Raw genomic sequence first — 18,117 nt, forward strand, 5'->3', positions numbered from 1 at the left:
GTTTCATAGTCATCAGTATATTCTTAATTCCAGGTGTTTTCTGTTGAATTCAAATTTTACCATCTGTCATGACAGGATTCGAATCTGCATCCCAAAACATTAGAAAAGTTTCTGGATAAATAGTCTAACGATAATACCATCCCCTCCCCTTGGTTGGAGGTCAATCATCTCAGTTCAATGGCTCCACAGCAGGAGTTCCTCAGGGTAGTGTCCTAGGCCCAAACACCTTCAGCTGCTTCAACAATGACCTTTCTTTCATGAAAGGTCAGAAGTGGGGATGTTCACTGATAGCACAATGTCCAGCACCACTTATGACTCCTCAGATACTGAAGCAGTCCATGTCCAAATATTTTAAAGTTTAAGTTTAAAGTTTGTTTATTTGTGTCACATGTACGCTTACGTTAACACAGCAATGAAGTTAGTGTGAAAAATCCTCAGCTGCCACACTCTGGAACCAAGAGAATTTAGCGTGGCCAATGCACCTAACCAGCACATCTTTCGGACTGTGGGAGGAAACTGGAGCACCAGGAAGAAACGTGGGGAGAATGTGCAAACTCCACACAGATGGTCACCCAAGCTGGGAATCAAATCCTTGGTGAAGTAGCAGTGTTAACCTCTGTGCCACCATGCCACCCTGTATCAACACCTAGACAATATCCAGGCCTGGACTAACAAGTGGCAAGTAATACTCGCACCACATAAATCCCAGACAATGACCATCTCCAACAAGAGAGAAGTTATTGATTTCCCTTTGACATTCGATGGATTACCATCATCGAATCTCCTGCTATCAACATCTTGGGGGTTGCCGTTGACCAGAAACTAATCTGAATAGCAACAGGAACAGGTGAGAAGCTATGAATCTACGGTGAGTAACTTATCCCCTGACTCCCTACAAGGCACAAGTCAGTAGTGTGTTGGAATACTACGTGCCTGAATAAGTGGAGCTCCAAGAATACTCAAGAAGCTTAACATCATCAGGACAAAGCTAATGACCCAAGCCGGGAATCAAACCCGGGTCCCTGGCGCTGTGAAGCAGCAGTGCTGACAAATGTGCCGCCCCACACTCTCCACTACCAACCAACAGTGGCAGCAGTGTGCATCATCTACAAGATGCACTGCAGGGACTCACCAGGCTCCTTGGGCAACACTTCCAAACCACAACCTCGACCATCTAGAAGGCAACAGCAGCATCACCTGGAAGTTCCCTTCCATGTCAATCACCATCTTGACTTGGAAATCTATCCTGTTCCTTCACTGTCATTGTATCAAATTCCTGGAACTCCCTTTCTACCAGCACTGTATGGGTACCTATAAAATTCCAAGATTTTTTTAAAAAAATAACAATGTCATCTATTCAACAGCTTGCACAGATTTTCTTTCACTGCGTGTAATTCACTATAAGCAAGATAATATTTAAACCTTTACTTAGAGTCCAGGAATACTGGATATAAAAGCAAGGATTTGGACCACAACTGCAAAACTCTGCTTTTTGGTCCAAAAGCCAAGATTGCAGAATTTTCACTACAGGCAGCAGCTGCTATGGAGATATTGTACCAAGTACACACCACTATTCTAATCCTTCTCAGTTTGATCAGGAGAAAAATTTGAGCTGATACAATAGTGGCATTGTGTGATACGAACATGAACAGAAAGTAAATGCCCTGCCACACTGGTACTATAATGCCAGCGAGACATTATTCATTTTCCACTTGATTGAAACCTCTGTCCAAACTCTCTCAGCTTTTCCCTGGCTCTTATTCAAAATGAATGGCTGTGTACTAAGAATTTTGACAGCAATCATGATCTCTCTTGTCTTGCTGGCTGAAGAAGGTAATGATGCACTGCATACTATGTGTTGTATGTTGGGAGAGCTGAGCATTTTTTAATATTGCCGCCTCTGCTGCCCTCTCTGTTGGGGAGGTGTAAATGAAGTTAGTTCAGTAGTGAATTCCTGCAGTTGAGCATGTCACCCATGCTCAGTGCAATACACAACTGAAGGATGATGACAAGGCTGCAGTGGAACTTTCTTTCGCATTTCATCATCACTGTGCGTGTGGTGTGAGCTCAAGATCAACCTTGGAGACACATTCGTAGGAGACTTAAAGAACAAAAAAATCCAGGCCAAGCTTTTGATAATGTGGAAGGACAATTGTGGTAAGGCCACAGTCATGCAAATAGCAAAAAGAGAGAGTTGCAAGGGAGTACTATTCTTGAGCGAGCAGGGGAGGACCATGGGATTTGAGTGTGATCGAGGCCACGGCAGCCAAGCTCACAGCCTTAGTCAGAAATTTTGATACGACCATGGTCATCGTAGTCAACAACCATTTAAATTCCCCCATTTCCAGTTAGTGCTATACCTGTGGGAAAGTCGCTCATGGCCAGAGAATGTGTCAAAAGAAGAAACAGCAATGCTCCAGCTCATGTTAAGCTCCAGATAATCATGCAATAAGTAAGGATGGTGATAGATCTAAAACTGGTTCAAAAATCTGGAAATCCTCATCTGTGCAAATGATAGATGCAGAAACAGAAATTGACGTTGTCGAGCAGGAAGCTAAAGTCAGAGAGAAAGAAAAACTATACATAGAGGGAAAGACTAATAAGGCTAAAGATACAATTCTAGCACCCACAGTAAAAATGAAAGTTGACGATTCACAACTTGCCTTCATCATTGATGCATCTCCAGTAGTATCTGTTAAATCGGAAGGAGAGTACAAGAAATCCAAAGATCCCTGATGTAAATTGCGGTGAAACTGATTAGTTATCCCAATAACAGTGTAGTTACTGCTTTGATCTGCCCTATTACTTACTGTTGTTGACAGTAGTCGGGAGTGGGGGGATTGCTACCCTGATGGGAAAGAATAGGCTCACGAAAATATGGTTAAACTGGGCTGAGTTACTTTTTATTAAGGAGCAGTATGAGTATGTCTGTCTTTGTGGAAGGGCTAAGTGTGCTACAAGTGGTCTTTGGGCATGAGGGCCAAATGATAAAATTAGCCATCAGTATAACATTAAATGTCATAAGACAACAGTTAATACAATGTTGATGTGAGATTTTCTATGATGAATGATTAACTTCTAGCTACTGAATTATCTGTGACTATGTAGAAAATTATATGTCATTACAATGTCTGCCAGAAAAATTAGTGAAGAAACTTGCAATGATGCTTGCAGTAACATGTTTGTTTACGTAATGGATTGCATCTTAGAGTGTGATGAAGAGAAATAGATTACACATGCAAAATTTTAATCAATCTTCAATTGTAAAGTAAAAGTAGAGTTTATTTATTAGTCACAAGTAAGGTTTACATTAACACTGCAATGAACTTGCTGTGAAATTCCCCGAGCCACCACAGTGTGATGCCTGTTCGGGTCAATGCATCTAACCAGTATGTCTTTCAGAATGTGAGAGGAAACTGGAGCACCTGGAGAAAACCCACACAGACGTGGAGAGAGCATGCAAACTCCACACGGACAGTGACCCAAGCCGGGAATTGAACCTGGGTCCCTGGCGCTGTGAAACAGCAGTGCTTGCTACTGTGCCACCCAATTTGGTTTCATTGGCTAGAATTTTCTGGCTATGCACACCCCACTGCTGCTGTAAGTGAGGATGGAGAATTTGGCGCTCAGCCAAATCTCTGTTCACTGCAGCAGGGTCAGAGAATCACATTGGTGTGAACGGCTGGAAAATTTCAGCCATTATCTCTTGTGGAGAGACAAAGGTTTAGAGAGAGATCATTTGAGGAACTTTATCAAGAGCACACAGACAATCTGTATGAAAACGGTGGCAAGAAGGTAATTTTGGTATCCAAAGGTAGAAAGAGATATTGAAGAGTTGTGAAAAGATTTGTCTCAGAATGAGAAATGATCCAACCAAGATTCCTTTTATTCCATGGTCAAACACAAGAAATCTATGGGAATAAGTATGTGTTAATTTCTTGGAATGAAAGAGCTTGTGTCAGTAGTAATAGTAAGAATAAATGTTGAGATTTTGGCCAATTCAACAGTACCAAAATTAAGGCGGTGAGAAGCTGGTTTGCAACTTACAGGTTTTGGGGGCTGTTGGTGTAAGATGATGGTCTACAGTTTGTCAGAAGAATTTGAAATATTTCTGAATAAGAATGGAGTCAAACACACTCTAATACCTCATATCACTCAGCATTCAGTGGTGCTGCAGGAGGAAGTGTTAAGATCGTGAAGTGTCTTTGCAGAAGTATTTGCTCAGCGAGAAGCTAAATAGCAATTTCCATGTTTGACTTTGATGGAGTCTGGACAATTTTCTGTACAGAATGACACCACAATTGTTGCTCACCTTTGTAACTTAGTGTTTAAGCATGCACTTAGGACAGGGTGTATTTGTTTAAGCCTGTCATCCATGTCAAAGCAAGAGAAAAACAAGACAGAGTGAAGTTAATTCTTGTGCTGTGATCTCAGTCAAGACTAGTAACAGTTTAAAGAGGAATTCAAACTCTTGAGTTATTAACTGCAAATTTTTAGACCACAAGCTTTGATATAAAAGCAAAATGATGCAGATACTGGAAATCTGAAATGAAAACAGAATTCTAGATTACCTCAGCAGGTTTGCAGAGAGAAACGGGGTTCGCATTTTATGTCCATATTACCCTTCATTTCATTGTTGGAAACACAATTCTTTATTATGCAGGAATTAAACAAAGTAATACATATTAATGATTTGGAAGTGGGAACTGAACGTATTATCTCCAAATTTGCAAATGATGCAAAGTTTGGTGGGAAGAGCAGCTGTGAGGAGGATGCAGAGACGCTTTGGCATGATTTGGATAGGTTGAGTATGTGGGCATCTGAATGGCAGATGAATTATAACATGAATAAATGTGTAGTTATCTACTTTGGTAGCAATAATAGAACATAAGAACATAAGAAATAGGAGCAGGAGTAGGCCATCTAGCCCTTCGAGCCTGCCCCGCCATTCAATAAGATCATGGCTGATCTGTCGTGGCTCAGTTCCACATTCCCGCCCTCTCCCCATAACCCTTAATCCCCTCTCTTATCAAAAACCTATCAACCTGCTTCTTAAAAATATTTAGCAAGGTAGCCTCCACCACTTCAACGGGTAGAGAATTCCAGAGATTCACCACCCTTTGAGTGAAGAAATTCTTCCTCAACTCCGTTCTAGGAAGGCAGATTATTACTTGAATGGATGTAAATTGAGAGAGACGGATATTCAATGAGACCTTGGCGTCCTTGTGCATTAGTCGCTGAAAGTAAGCGTACAGATACAGCAGGCAGTAAAGAAGGCAAATGGCATGTTGGCCTTCCTAGCGAGAGGATTTGAGTGTAGGAATAGGAATATTTTACTGCAATTGTATAGGGCGTTGGTGAGGCCACACCTGGAGTATTGCGTGCAGTTTTGGTGTCCTTTTCTGAAGAAGGATGTCTCTGCTATAGAGGAAATACAGGAAAGGCTTACCAAGCTGATTCCTCGGATGGCAGGTCCATCATATTAGGAGAGACTAAGTCAGTTAGGATTATATTCACTGGAGTTTAGAAGAGTGAGAGGGGATCTCATAGACAGTGTAGATTCAGAAAGGATGTTCCCAATGGTGGGAGACTTCAGAACTAAGGGTCCTAGTTTGAGGATAAAGAGTAAACCTTTTTAGAACTGAGCTGAGGAAAATTGTCTTCGCACAGAGGGTAGTGAATGTGTGGAATTCACTATCACAGAATGTAGTTGAGGCCAAAATGTTGTTTGACTTCAAGAAGAAATCTTGGTACTAAACAGATCATAGGATGTGGGAGGAAGTGGGGATGGGGATATTGAATTTGATGGTCAGCCATGATCAAGATGAATGCTGGAGCTGGCTTGAAGGACCAAATGGCCCATTCCTGCTTCTAGTTTCTAGGTTTCTAATCACTAAATCAATACCTTATTTTGTAATTACTTAAATTTTGAACCATCCTATTTGTTTTCCACCCAAGAGTTCCCCTATACTTAATAGGATCTTGAGAGTTCATTTGTTTCTCCTGGGACTAAACCAAGGAAGCCACATCTCTCAAAAATTCACTTTCATTCTCATGTTTCAGCTGTTCTCCAAGGAATGCGATATCATTAAGTTCTTCCACTAGCACTTGGCTGGGCAATTCTCTACCTCTCCATCCCCTTATGATTTTGGACTTCTCAGCTCAAGCTTGGACCTCACTACATGTCTGCTTGGTGGCTTCAGATAAGAAAACACCTGTAATTTACAGTAACCACCTGCTCCTGGTCTACAGTTACTTCACAGTTTCTGGCAGATTCTACCTTTTCCTCAGTGATGTACAAGCACCAACTACTTGTTTCTTTGAGCAAACACTCAGGTAAAACCCAAAGTATGAGGCTTAATTCCCTGCCTAATCTATTTAATATAACAACATTGGGATACCTGAGATGTTCAAAACAGAAATTCAAGCTAATTCTTTCACCTTGGAAATAACTCCTTTGATCTGTGATCCGTATGAATAACTGCTATTTCTAATAGTAATCACTATCTTCTTACTAAACTCACTGATTCAATCAAGAGACCCATTATTTGGAAGCTCTTTTTCAGAGCTTCTTAGATCTGGGGTGTTAACCACATGAATAATTTCAATTTCTATGAAGATTGGACAATCCTCTTCAGACTTGCTGTCTGCCAGTTAATGGACCCAACTACTGTTCTGATCTTGCAAGTACTGATGGGATCTCTGATTTGCACTTGGCCAGGTTTATTTACTAGCTTCTCAACTAGGTGTTTACATTTATCCTACATTTAAAGTTTCACTTTCTCTCAACCTCTATGCTACAAGAGAAATTCAGATCACAGGAGGCAGTTTCTCCTTTCCCTTGGTCAGACTTCCTCTTTCAAGCAAATCTCACTCTAATGTGCACTAGATATGTGATCACACAAAGCCTATTTACAACAGCTTCAATCATGCATCATCTTATCATCCAAATGACAATTTAGACTTCTAAACATATATAAATTATGAAGAAAATCAGACATTGGCAACACATCATACACAAGGCATGAAACTGAAGAGAGTTCAGTGCTGGTCAGAAGATTGTTGTGTAAAATCACCGAGGTAAGGAGAAGTATTCACATAGAAAGTGAAAGTCAACAAGAAACTGAAAGTTTGCCAATATTACAGAATCCCACATTAGAACAAAGTGACAGTAAGTAGTCTCACAACACCAGGTTAAATCCAACAGGTTTATTTGGTAGCACGAGCTTTTGGAGCACCACTCCTTCATCAGGTGATGAAGGAGCAGCGCTCCGAAAGCTTGTGTTACCAAATAAATCTGTTGGACTCTAACCTGGTGTTGTGAGACTACTTACTGTGTCTACCCCAGTCCAACACCCACAAGTCCACATCAGAACCAAGTAAGTCAGGGTCTTTGATTAAGACAAATCAATCAGTGCTACAGTTCCAATCACTAAATGCAATTGGTAATCAAAGACAAAATTCTGATTTGACACAGTCAGCAATATTGAGAGAGTAAAGCCCAGACAAAGATAACGAAGCCAGGTGGGTTAATTGAAAGTATGTATGTGTTTCTTGTCAAATTTTTTTTGTTCAACATATACTGGTATTAGGAAAACTTTTTTATATATAAATTAATTGAAATATCAGTCATATGTGTTGGTTTTGATGCATGTAACCTGTTTAACTTTTGGGTATTGTTACATTTTAATGTGCAGGTTTTTAAATGAGGGAGTATAGCATATTGCAAGGTCTGAACATTTTGTTATATTGCCCTCTCTGTTGGGGAGGTGTAGTTAAAGTTAGTTCAATAATGGCTGATTGCTGTGACCCCCACATTAATTAATTCTCAGCGCAGTGCACTAGTCAACTTCTATGATCCAGCTGTTACTACTGGACAGTCTTTTCTCTGGCTAGATAGATCATTTTTTTTGTTGCTAAGTGACATGATAAACAGAGTTGCAGGATTGCCAATTAACTTTTAACCAAAGAATAAAACCTTTATTAAACACGAAAGGACTAGCTATAATGCACTTCAATCCACCACATATTTACAGATGTACACAAATTTATAAGAACTTGCAAAATAGATCTGACGCTCTAGTAAGTACACACTCCATGTAAACCAATAGGCCAAGTATGATCAGGCATACCACACTCTGGAACCAAGTGGCAGATGCTACCCAATATAACTTCTGTGCATTTCTCACTAAATCTCTTCCAAATGCTTGTTGCACCGTGAACCAACTAGTCTCACTGGAATTCTGACTGCCATGCAAATGTTTCCAAACTCCATTCTTGGTAAAAACATGCCTTGGAATTTTCTCCCAACCTCTCAGATGCCTACAACTAGAATCCACTTCCAGGATTTTAATCACTCTCTTTTTGGTATTCCTCTGCCTTGGATTGTCAAGTTTCCACACAACCTCTAAGGTGCCCTGCCATTGGACACTACTACTCACCAAACTTTTGACTTACCTAGGATGTCTGCCTTCTCACCCAGCTGATTTTCAATCTGGTTCTTGCAGTCATCTCTTCAGCTCAGATACTTTGTCTTTCTTTCCTTAAATTATCCTGAAAAGGACCTTGTTCAACTTTTTGTTCTTTGTTCCCATCTGGAGCATACCTGTGTCTTCCTGAGACATACTTTTTTATCCCAACTCCCTAGTTTCTGGATGTTCTTTTGGGAAATCTGCTCCCTTGTCCTATCCAGCTTCTCCTGGTTACAGCTTAACACTAACTCTCAAGTTTTCTTCTATACTAGCATCGCTCCTGGAAGCTAAACAACAATCTAGTTTTCCTTTGTTTACTTTCCTAGTTTGCTTTCATGTTGTAAACCCTCATTACCATACAGGTACCTGAAGCAAACTAAAATCATTAACCCTTTCAAATACATTACCACAAAATTAAATTTAAAACTATGCCTTATTTTTAATACCCACATGTACAAATATATATCAGTTAAAACCACCCACATTTTCTGACACAACTCGGATTTTACTTGAAGACTTGCATCCCAGATTGCATATTTACACCTACTTAACACGTTGTTGTTCGTCCGTTGTCATCGATGAGGACCTCGACACCATTAGTCATTTTGAGGCTGGTTGCGGTGTGTCCAAAGATGACTGATCAGGCCAATTCGGGCACGGAATGTCCTAGCACATATTGGACAGACTTGTGTAGACACTGTAGTTGTTGCGCCGGTGGCTCTGGACTTGCGCAGCTCACGCTTAAGTTGTGCTTCAGCAAAACACCTTGCTTCATGAGCTTGACAGCCTTTGTGGATGAGGCTGCGCCGGATAGGGCGGTTTTGTGCCAGCGTTTCCCAGGTGGCCATGTCAATGTCAAGCTTTGAGTGTGTCTTTGAAACATTTCTTCTGCCCTCCATGCGAGCGTCTTCCAGCAGAGAGTTCCCCAAAAAGGAGCTGCTTTAACACATTAATCAAGACAGAAAGGGCAAGGAAGATGAAGAATGCAGCTGCTTTGGTTCTTACATTTTGAAATGTCAATATTTTGGCCTCATTATAGGTTCATAATTAAAAAAGGCAATATGGAAATTATTATAATTTGTAAATAATGAATTTTGTTCTTTCACATACACGATTAAAATGCTACGAATTGTAGTTGGATGCAGGCTACTTAACTCTAGCTGGGAGTTTAAAATTGGAGGATACTCATCAAACCAGCCTCAAGGAAATTAGAATTTATTACATACCTATAGTGTAGCGGAACAAACTCTTAGTGAATTCTAATTCAATCAAAAAAGGCAGACAAGTATGTTGGAACTTATTGAAGGCTGTGAATATAAGTGTTAGCAGAATTATCAAATGTTTCATGGACTATAGTGAGAAATGAAGCAACAACAAGGGTTGAATAGTAGGCTAGAAGAACAGAATCTGGCTCTGAAGTATTCTTTGAGGGTGGTTTGGGTGCAAAAAGCATCAGTTTTAAATTAGAGTTAAGATCCATGTAGAATAATCCAAATATTATTTGGGGAATGAAGGCACAGAATCAATGGGCTGATTGACTTTCTCTTGCGCAATTGTTTCTTGATAACTAATGAACTGCACATTACTTTGCATCAGGGCTTCAAACCATAACTGCTAAAACATTCTGAAAAGGCTGGCCTTTCAAACAGGAAATGAAGCTTGCAGCATTGGCACAATAGAGCTACAACACTGGCATCTACCCAACAAAATGTTAAAATCTCCCCAGCTACGTCATGTCCGCAAAAAGCAGGACAATTCCAACCTAACAAATTATCTCCCCATCAGCTGACTCTCAATTACCAGCAAAGTGATGGGAGGTGCCATTGACCACACTGTCAAGCAGTGCTTACTTAGTATGGGATCTGCCAGGACCACAGAGCTCCTGACCTCATTACAGCCTTAGTTCAGTCAAGGATAAAACAGCTAACCTGGGAAGGTATGGTGAGAATGATTGCCAGGGCTGTATTTGACTGAGTGTAGCATTAAGAAACCCAGCAAAACTGTAGTCAGTGGGAACCAGGGAGGGAAAAGCTCATTGGTCATACCTAGCACAGAGAATATAGTTGCTGGAGGTCGATCACCTAAGTCCCAGGACGTACTGTGGGTGTTCTCAAGGTAGTGTCTTCAGTTCAAGCTACTTCCGCAATTGTCTCCACATCATAAGATCAAAAGTGGAGATGTTTGCTGATAGTTGCACAATGTCCAGCACCATTTCATGACTCCACAGATAATGAGGTTTGGGCTGATAAGTGACAGGTAACATTCATTCAACACAAGTGCCAGGCCAAAACTATCTCCAGCAAAAGAGAATTCAACCATCTCCCCTTGACATTCAATGGCATATTATCACCAAATTCCCTGCTATCAATATGCTGGGGTTGCCACTGACCAGAAGCTGAACTAGACCAGCCATATAAATATGGTGGTTACAAACATGGTCAGAGGCTGGAATTCTGTTTAAAGTAGCTCGCATCCAGGTTCCCCACAGCCTGTCCACCATCTACAAGGTACAAATCAGCAGCGTAATGGAATACTCTCCACTTGCTTGGATGAGTGCAGCTCCAACAACACTCAAAGTCAACACCATACTGGTTTAAGTAGCCCACATGATATCCTTTCCACTACTTGCAGCATTTACTCCCTCACCAATGTCACTCAGTGGCAGCAGTGTGTACCATCTACAAGATGTACCACAGCAACTCACCAAGGTATATTTGACAGTGTCTTTCAAACTCTCAACCTCTACCACCTTCAGTGGCAAGGGCAGTAGCTGCATGGTGTTGGAGCTTTTTCAGAGACTATGTATTAAGCGGACTTTCATGTGAGGGATTTCCCTTCTTGATTACGGCTCAGCTGACGAATAGAGTCACGGAGATAAGTATGCTGGTTAAAAATGTAACTCTATTTTCCAGGCCTGGTTAACGTAGAAAGGAGAGAGATTTGGTGCAGTTCGAAATTGCTCTGAAATTACTTCACCCTCAGTACTACAATTATACAATTTTCAAAAGCCAATTGCCTAGCCCTTGCCCATCTCAGCTGGGTATGAGCAAATCATATTAGTATGGATTATTTACCTTGGCCAATAACATTTACCCTTGGACCACATAGGACTACGTGAGTTCATGGACTTCGAGTCTTTCTCACAGACTCCTAACCCTTCCTAGACCATCTTAAATGGTGTAATTTGTGACCTATTTATTTGATCTGTCTGAGATTCTGGGATTGTCTGGAGGCCACACTGATAAGAGTTGCTTTTCCCTTCACTAGCTGCATTGTTCTGAGGAATGTCGTTCATTTTACTTGATTGTGTACCGTCATGCCTTACAGCATTGTGCTATTGACCAAGGTCTATGCGTTTAATACAGAATATTTAAAAATACATGTCTAAATTCTGTAACAGTGGTTATATGTATCTCAATGCAAACAATACCTTTGTAAACTATATTCCAGGCACTTTGTGACTTTTCTATACTTTATTCACTCTGACCTGTTCGTCTTTTAGTCCCCAAGTTACTCTAAGTCCCTCTTGCACAAGGGAACACCACCACTTGCATGTTTCCCCTCCAAGCCACACACCATCAAAATCCTGGAACACCCTCCCAAATGCATTATGTGTTCCTACACTGCATGGATTGCAACAGTACAAGAAGACAGCTGCCCACCACTTTCTCAAAGGCAAATAGGGATAGGCAATAAATGCCAGCGATGTGCACGTTATGTGAAAGAATAAAAATAAAAAGAATAGTAATTAATTTATGTTTATTATGATTTTGATGGGACCTCAGATTTGCATGTGTTAATTAACAGTTAAAGAGCATTGCTCAAAATGAACAAAATCTATCAATACTTTGTGGAACTAAAACTCTGTGTACAAAACTCTGGTGCGGCCACAGTTGGAGTATTGCATACAGTTCTGGTCGCCACATTATAAGGATGTGGAGGCATTGGAAAGGGTGCAGAGGAGGTTTACCAGGATATTGCCTGGTATGGTGGGAAGGTCTTATGAGGAAAGGCTGAGGGACTTGAGGTTGTTTTCGTTAGAGAGAAGAAGGTTAAGAGGTGACCTAATTGAGGCATACAAGATGATCAGAGGGTTAGATAGGGTGGATAGTGTGAGCCTTTTTCCTCGGATGGTGATGGCTAACACGAGGGGACATAACTTTAAATTAAGGGGTGGTAATTATAGGACGGATGTCAGAGGTAGGTTCTTTACTCAGGGCAGTAAGGGCATGGAATGCCCTGCCTGCAGCAGTTGTGGACTCGCCAACTTTAAGGGCGTTCAAATGGTCAGTGGATAGTCATATGGATAACATTGGAATAGTTTGGTTAGAGGGTCATTAGATTGGTTCCACTGGTCGGCGCAAGATTGAGGGCTGAAGGGCCTGTACTGTGCTGTCATGTTCTATGTTCTAAGGAGGAATTAGTTAAAGTTCCTCCTAAGAGATAGATAAATTCAGGTCAAATATCAGTGGAGCTCCTAATCTGGCTGCAAGGAATTGTATAAAATTAAAGCTGGGTCATTTGCCACCGAAATAAAGTTCTGATTGGTTCTGTAATGCAGTGAGATATCTGTTCAATTTTTTTTTAGAAGATAGATTTTACATGTAACAAAATCATTCCACAATCTAATCAGGGTCACTATAAAGTGAAAAATGGGAGCCTTGGCTACATTTTAAATGTGCCGTAAGATATGGAGAATGTTAAACGCATTGCATTGCAATGCAGTTCAAGTCTAGCTTGTCCGAGGAATTGGCAGGGTCATTCTATTAACCTACAAAATTAGCTATTGTGAAGTGTGGAATTATATATTAGTTGAGGGTTTTCTACCTTCAATGTGTTTCAGGGGCTAATTTCTGTTTTGGTTTTTGAGCCTTGGTATCCTGCATATTTGTAACCCTTTTAAAGCAAATCAACTGCTCATGGCGCAAACATGGTGAAACAAAATTCACTTTAGATTTTATTGAGTTTATATTGCCTTAATTGGGACTATCGTTCTAAAATAAATCTATGGTATCAGTAATAGCATGGAACTTTAATGTTCGCTAATTACAGTGCACTTTAAGCTTTTACACAGACGGACAACGTCAGTGAACTGAATTAACCTTTGCTTGAGAGTGCGTATTAAAACTAAAAACATTAGAAATAAATTGTCAGAACTGGAGGTTGTTATGGGGATCAGGGCTATGATCAGAAATGAGGCTAACTAGAACGATTGAAAATTAATTTATCATTCAAGGGTTTACTGATGCCAGAACAAAATACAGATGGAATAACTCTCCCCATTATCTGCAACAAAGTGTGTGTTTACAGGAAGCGTTTTGAACCTTTGGAATGTTGCGACTTTTAGTAATAGACCGCAAGAAGGCCTTTGGGGAAGCTTAAATCAGAAGAAAAGATAACACTCAAACAATGTACAAAATTGTAAATGTAATGAGAAAGGCCTCATGCACATAGTCGTACACTAATGTAAAGATGGATTCCGCATATGGAACATACGTTTGGATTATTAACATAAATACATGAAGGAAATCATGTGTTTGAGCCTAATCCTTTAAGATCAAATATTGCAGGCCTGGATGGGATCTCTCATATGGTTCTTTGGATGATTGGAAGTTGGAAGCTTCTGTGTTTCTGACAAGGTCATGGCTAAGTTTCTGTGGAAACAACTCTTTACAGGTGAAGACAAATCCACTCTTTCCCATTGCCTGGGTTGACTGGTTGTTGTAGCAGAGTTTTATTCTTGTTGGCAGAATGGTCCCTCTTGTGTTCCCAAATGACCCTTTTTATTGCTGGTTCTTGGGGTAATAGGATTTGATTTTTGAAATTGCGTGAACCAGACATAAGGTAGGAAAAAATGGTGGTGTTGCCCAGCAACAGGGATCTAGAGAGGGAAACAGACAGAAGAGCATTTTTCAGTTCAGTTGGTGATTATGCTCCAAGGTGAATGGCAGAGTTTTAAGTGCCTCTCTAAAAAACTGGACAGACTAGTAGATTGCTGAAGAAAATACGTCCAAGTTGCTGTAGAGTTGAAGTGACAGTGTATGTTGTGAGTTCTGACTCCAAAGAGAGATATCAAGTTGTCAGCAGTCTACTGGGAAAGAACAGGTCCTAAAGTAAGACAGTTAAGTCCAGGAATAAGAACTAGAATCCAAAACAGATTGTATTCAGCGAAGTTAAGAGTGACAAACAGAGGAAGACTCCTAAGTTTAATGTGAAAAAGCTGCAGGAAGCAAGGCTGAAAGCAGACTAGGCCTATGAAGCAGTGGCGCTCTGTTGGTACTGCTGAATATCTGAGTGTGTGAGTGGAAGATGATGCTTGAATGCACATGGTGATTCAGTGGAGAGGAACATCAGAAGGAGACATCAAAACTCTGATGGTGGACCCTTGTGGAAGGTGCCGAAAAGAAAAAGTTGTGTGGGAGAAGGTTCCAAGGCAAGTTCTTTGAGTGTTGAGGTTGGAAATCTTTGTATGAAAGGCAGAGTTATAGTGTGACAAGCATCTGGAAGAAGTTGATAAGAGATCTGCTTGGAGTGGCATCTGTCATTTGGTTTCAGAGTGTGGTGTGTCTGGCATCAAACACCAATTGATATACTAGGCTGCATACTTGGCTGTGAGCGCAGGACAGATTTTGTAACTTATACAGATTCTTAAGTGTAGTATATATACAGATATAGTAGTAGATGAAAAAGTAGCGTAATATAGTTAATCTTTTCTTGTTTAATAAATGTTTAAACTTTAAACAAAGAAATATCAGTGTACTCTGTCATGCTCTCCATGTTTTGAAACAAAAAATAAAGGTTAAGGTCTATCTGGCCTGGTTCCACCCTGTGATCTGACTTCAGTAGTAATATCAACTGGGATTGTAACAAATCCAGAGCAAGGAAGGCCGTTCAACCCGAGAGCCTAATCCATTTGGAGTCCATGGAGGATTGTTCCATCAGAGAATTCTTTTTATATTAACTGTTGATCTCGTCCTTTAGGGACTCATAACTTCTCACCCTACTTCCCTTATGTCCCTTTCTCAAATGGTCCACCTTCTCCTTGAGAACTGATTGACTCTGAATTAGTTACTTTGCCTGGGAATCTGTTCCGCATATCCATTGTCCTGAAGGGAAATGCTTTTTATTGAACTCCTAACCATATACGAGTCCAAATTCTGTTTTTGTGTCATCTTGTTTTCAAATAACATATTGGCTTTTTACTGCCTCATCTGTACCTGAAATTAAAGTATTCTATTTGTTCACGAGAAATAGGGATCTGCACTTGACTCAGCTGAAATGTGGAAAAGGTTTTAAAAGAAAACAGATTTGCTGTATACGTTTTGAACATTCTGAAAATGTCTGTGCTTAAAATGTGGTTTTACCCAATCATGTTTGGAAATATTGGCTGATACTTGTGAGCTGCAGAGCGTCATAATGGGTGGGATGGGACCCCAAAGATGCTGTGGGGAACGCATCCCCATTGCCCTGCACTGGAATCCATGCAGAAATTACGATTTTAAATTGCAAGCTTTGGCTGGTTCTGACTGTGTGGCATCAACAGTTACCCAGAGAAAGTTTAAAAGAATTAAAACTGCTTCTGGATAGGTGTTATATTATTCCACACTGACATGCGGAAATCCCACCCTGCTTAACAGGACTTTTCCTTACCAGACCTTTCCTTTATCACTCTCTTCCCCCCCCCACACACACACACACACACACACACACACACACACACACACACACACACACCCCCCCCCCCCCCCGGCCCCCCTCCATAATCTTACATCCCAAAGCCCAAATCCAATCCATCCTCAAGGCCCAGTCTGATCCCTCCACGCATCTGAGGTCTGACCTGACCCCCATGGTCCGCCAACTTTCCTAACACTTGGCTTGACTTCTCGAGGCCTGATCTGGCCTTTCCCCACAACTCTTTGGGGTAGCACAGTGGTTAGCACTGCTGCCTCACAGGGCTAGAGACCTGGCTTGGGTCACTGTCTGTCTGCAGAGTCTGCACATTCTCACTGTGCCTGCGTTGGTTTCCTTGGGACCTCTGGTTTCCTCCCACAATCTGAAAGATGTGCTGGTGAGGTTCATTGGCCGTGCTACATTTTCCTTCAGTCTACAAGCTCCGGATTGTGGACCTAGGGTATTTTTTCCACAGTAACTTCATTGCAGTAAACCTACTTGTGACACTAATAAATAATCTTTAAGTTCTTTAAGGCCTGAACAACCTCCCACCCCACAAACTCTCCAAGGCCTGACCCACTCCCTACATCCTGATCTGATGCACCACCCCTGCCCCACCAAAGCCCGTCATGACATGACCTCACCCCCCCACCCCCACAACACTCCCCTTTGTTTCAATTAGGATCATATTGTCCATGTGCCTCTCTTTCCTCCTTCGTTATCGTTTATGTGATTTGATCTTTTATAGGTTATGAGAAAACTGAGGATGCCTCAGAAAAAACCTCATTGGCTGATCAAGAGGATATGAGAACAATATTTATTAACCGACCTCAACTCATAAAATTTTGTAGCAATCGTGTCAGGTAGGACTAGTTTTAATTAGCTTTCCATTGAAAATGTGCGATCTTTTTGTTTTATGGTCCTTTTTACATATGTCATGTGAAGTATTAATGTGGCATGTTAATTGCATTATTCCATTATCCACGTAAAGATTTTCATGTTCACTGTTAACTCCTAATGTTGTTTAATAAATGGTAAACAATAGTATGCAATTAATCAAAGGTACTAACATATTTCACACTAGAAAAACATGCCCATTAATAGCCTATGTATAGAATTGGATGCAAATTTGATGCATTTTATTTCTCATAGCGAGGCACAATATTAAGAACTATGAATTTCTGTATGAATTTTCCCACTTGCCTGCCATGACATTGTGGGAAAGCTCCAGGAAAGTGGCATAAACACTAACTCCGTATTTCTGGGCCAGAGAACTTCAACAGAGATGCCAAAGACTTCAGTAACTAATCAACTTAGTTGATTAACTAAGATAGTTAAAGATGGAACAGGGAACCTTAAATGAAGTGAAAAAAAATGTATAAAATAATCTTTATGGAATTACACAATGCAGAAAGAAGCCATTTGGCCAATCGTTGGTAAACCTATCCAAAATAGTCCTATTCCATTCCCTTTGTCCATAACTGGTAATTTTTTTCCCCTCCAAGTGTTTATCCAATTTGCTATTGCATGTTACCACTGAGTTGGCTTCCAAAAATTTTTCAGGCAGTGTATTCCCGATTGCAACAACTTGCTGTGTTTAAAAAAATTATGTTGCCTCTGGGTCATTTGCCAGTCATCTTAAGTCTAATTACTGATGCTTCTGTCACTAGGTTCTCTGTGCAACAGATGAGTTTTTTTTTTCAGCCTCCCCCCGGCTACTTTTTTTTTGTTTTGCTTTGCTTGGTTCTTTCATGGGATGAGGGTATTGCTAACTGTCTCATACAAACAGACTTTATATAGACTTCCTTATTTATTTTTATTAGTGTCACAAGTAGGCTTGCATTAACACTGCAATGAAGTTACTGTGAAAATCCTCTAGTTGCCACACTCCAGCGCAGGTATACTCCAGTGCCACACACTCAGTTCAGGTACACTGAGGGAGAATTTAGCGTGGCCAGTGCACCTAATCAGCATG

The 18,117-nt window shown here is 40.7% G+C and overlaps 1 protein-coding gene across 3 annotated transcripts in view; it reads left to right on the top strand.

Moving 5' to 3' along the window:
* atp8a1 (ATPase phospholipid transporting 8A1) overlaps nt 1-18,117 on the top strand; it is a 362,709-nt gene that overhangs the window by 46,726 nt on the left and 297,866 nt on the right. For 2 of the 3 annotated variants that reach the window (XM_080188142.1, XM_080188135.1), the window contains exon 2: nt 16,891-17,005. In XM_080188142.1, coding sequence (XP_080044268.1) covers nt 16,891-17,005 — 115 coding nt within the window. Of the gene's footprint in view, nt 1-2,111; nt 2,158-16,890; nt 17,006-18,117 lie in introns of those variants that run through there. The other variant, XM_080188148.1, reaches the window with a different exon arrangement.

Source organism: Carcharhinus amblyrhynchos, chromosome 1 (genome assembly GCF_965287045.1).
Source record: "Carcharhinus amblyrhynchos chromosome 1, sCarAmb.v2.hapA, whole genome shotgun sequence".
In the NCBI taxonomy this organism is placed as follows: domain Eukaryota; kingdom Metazoa; phylum Chordata; class Chondrichthyes; order Carcharhiniformes; family Carcharhinidae; genus Carcharhinus; species Carcharhinus amblyrhynchos.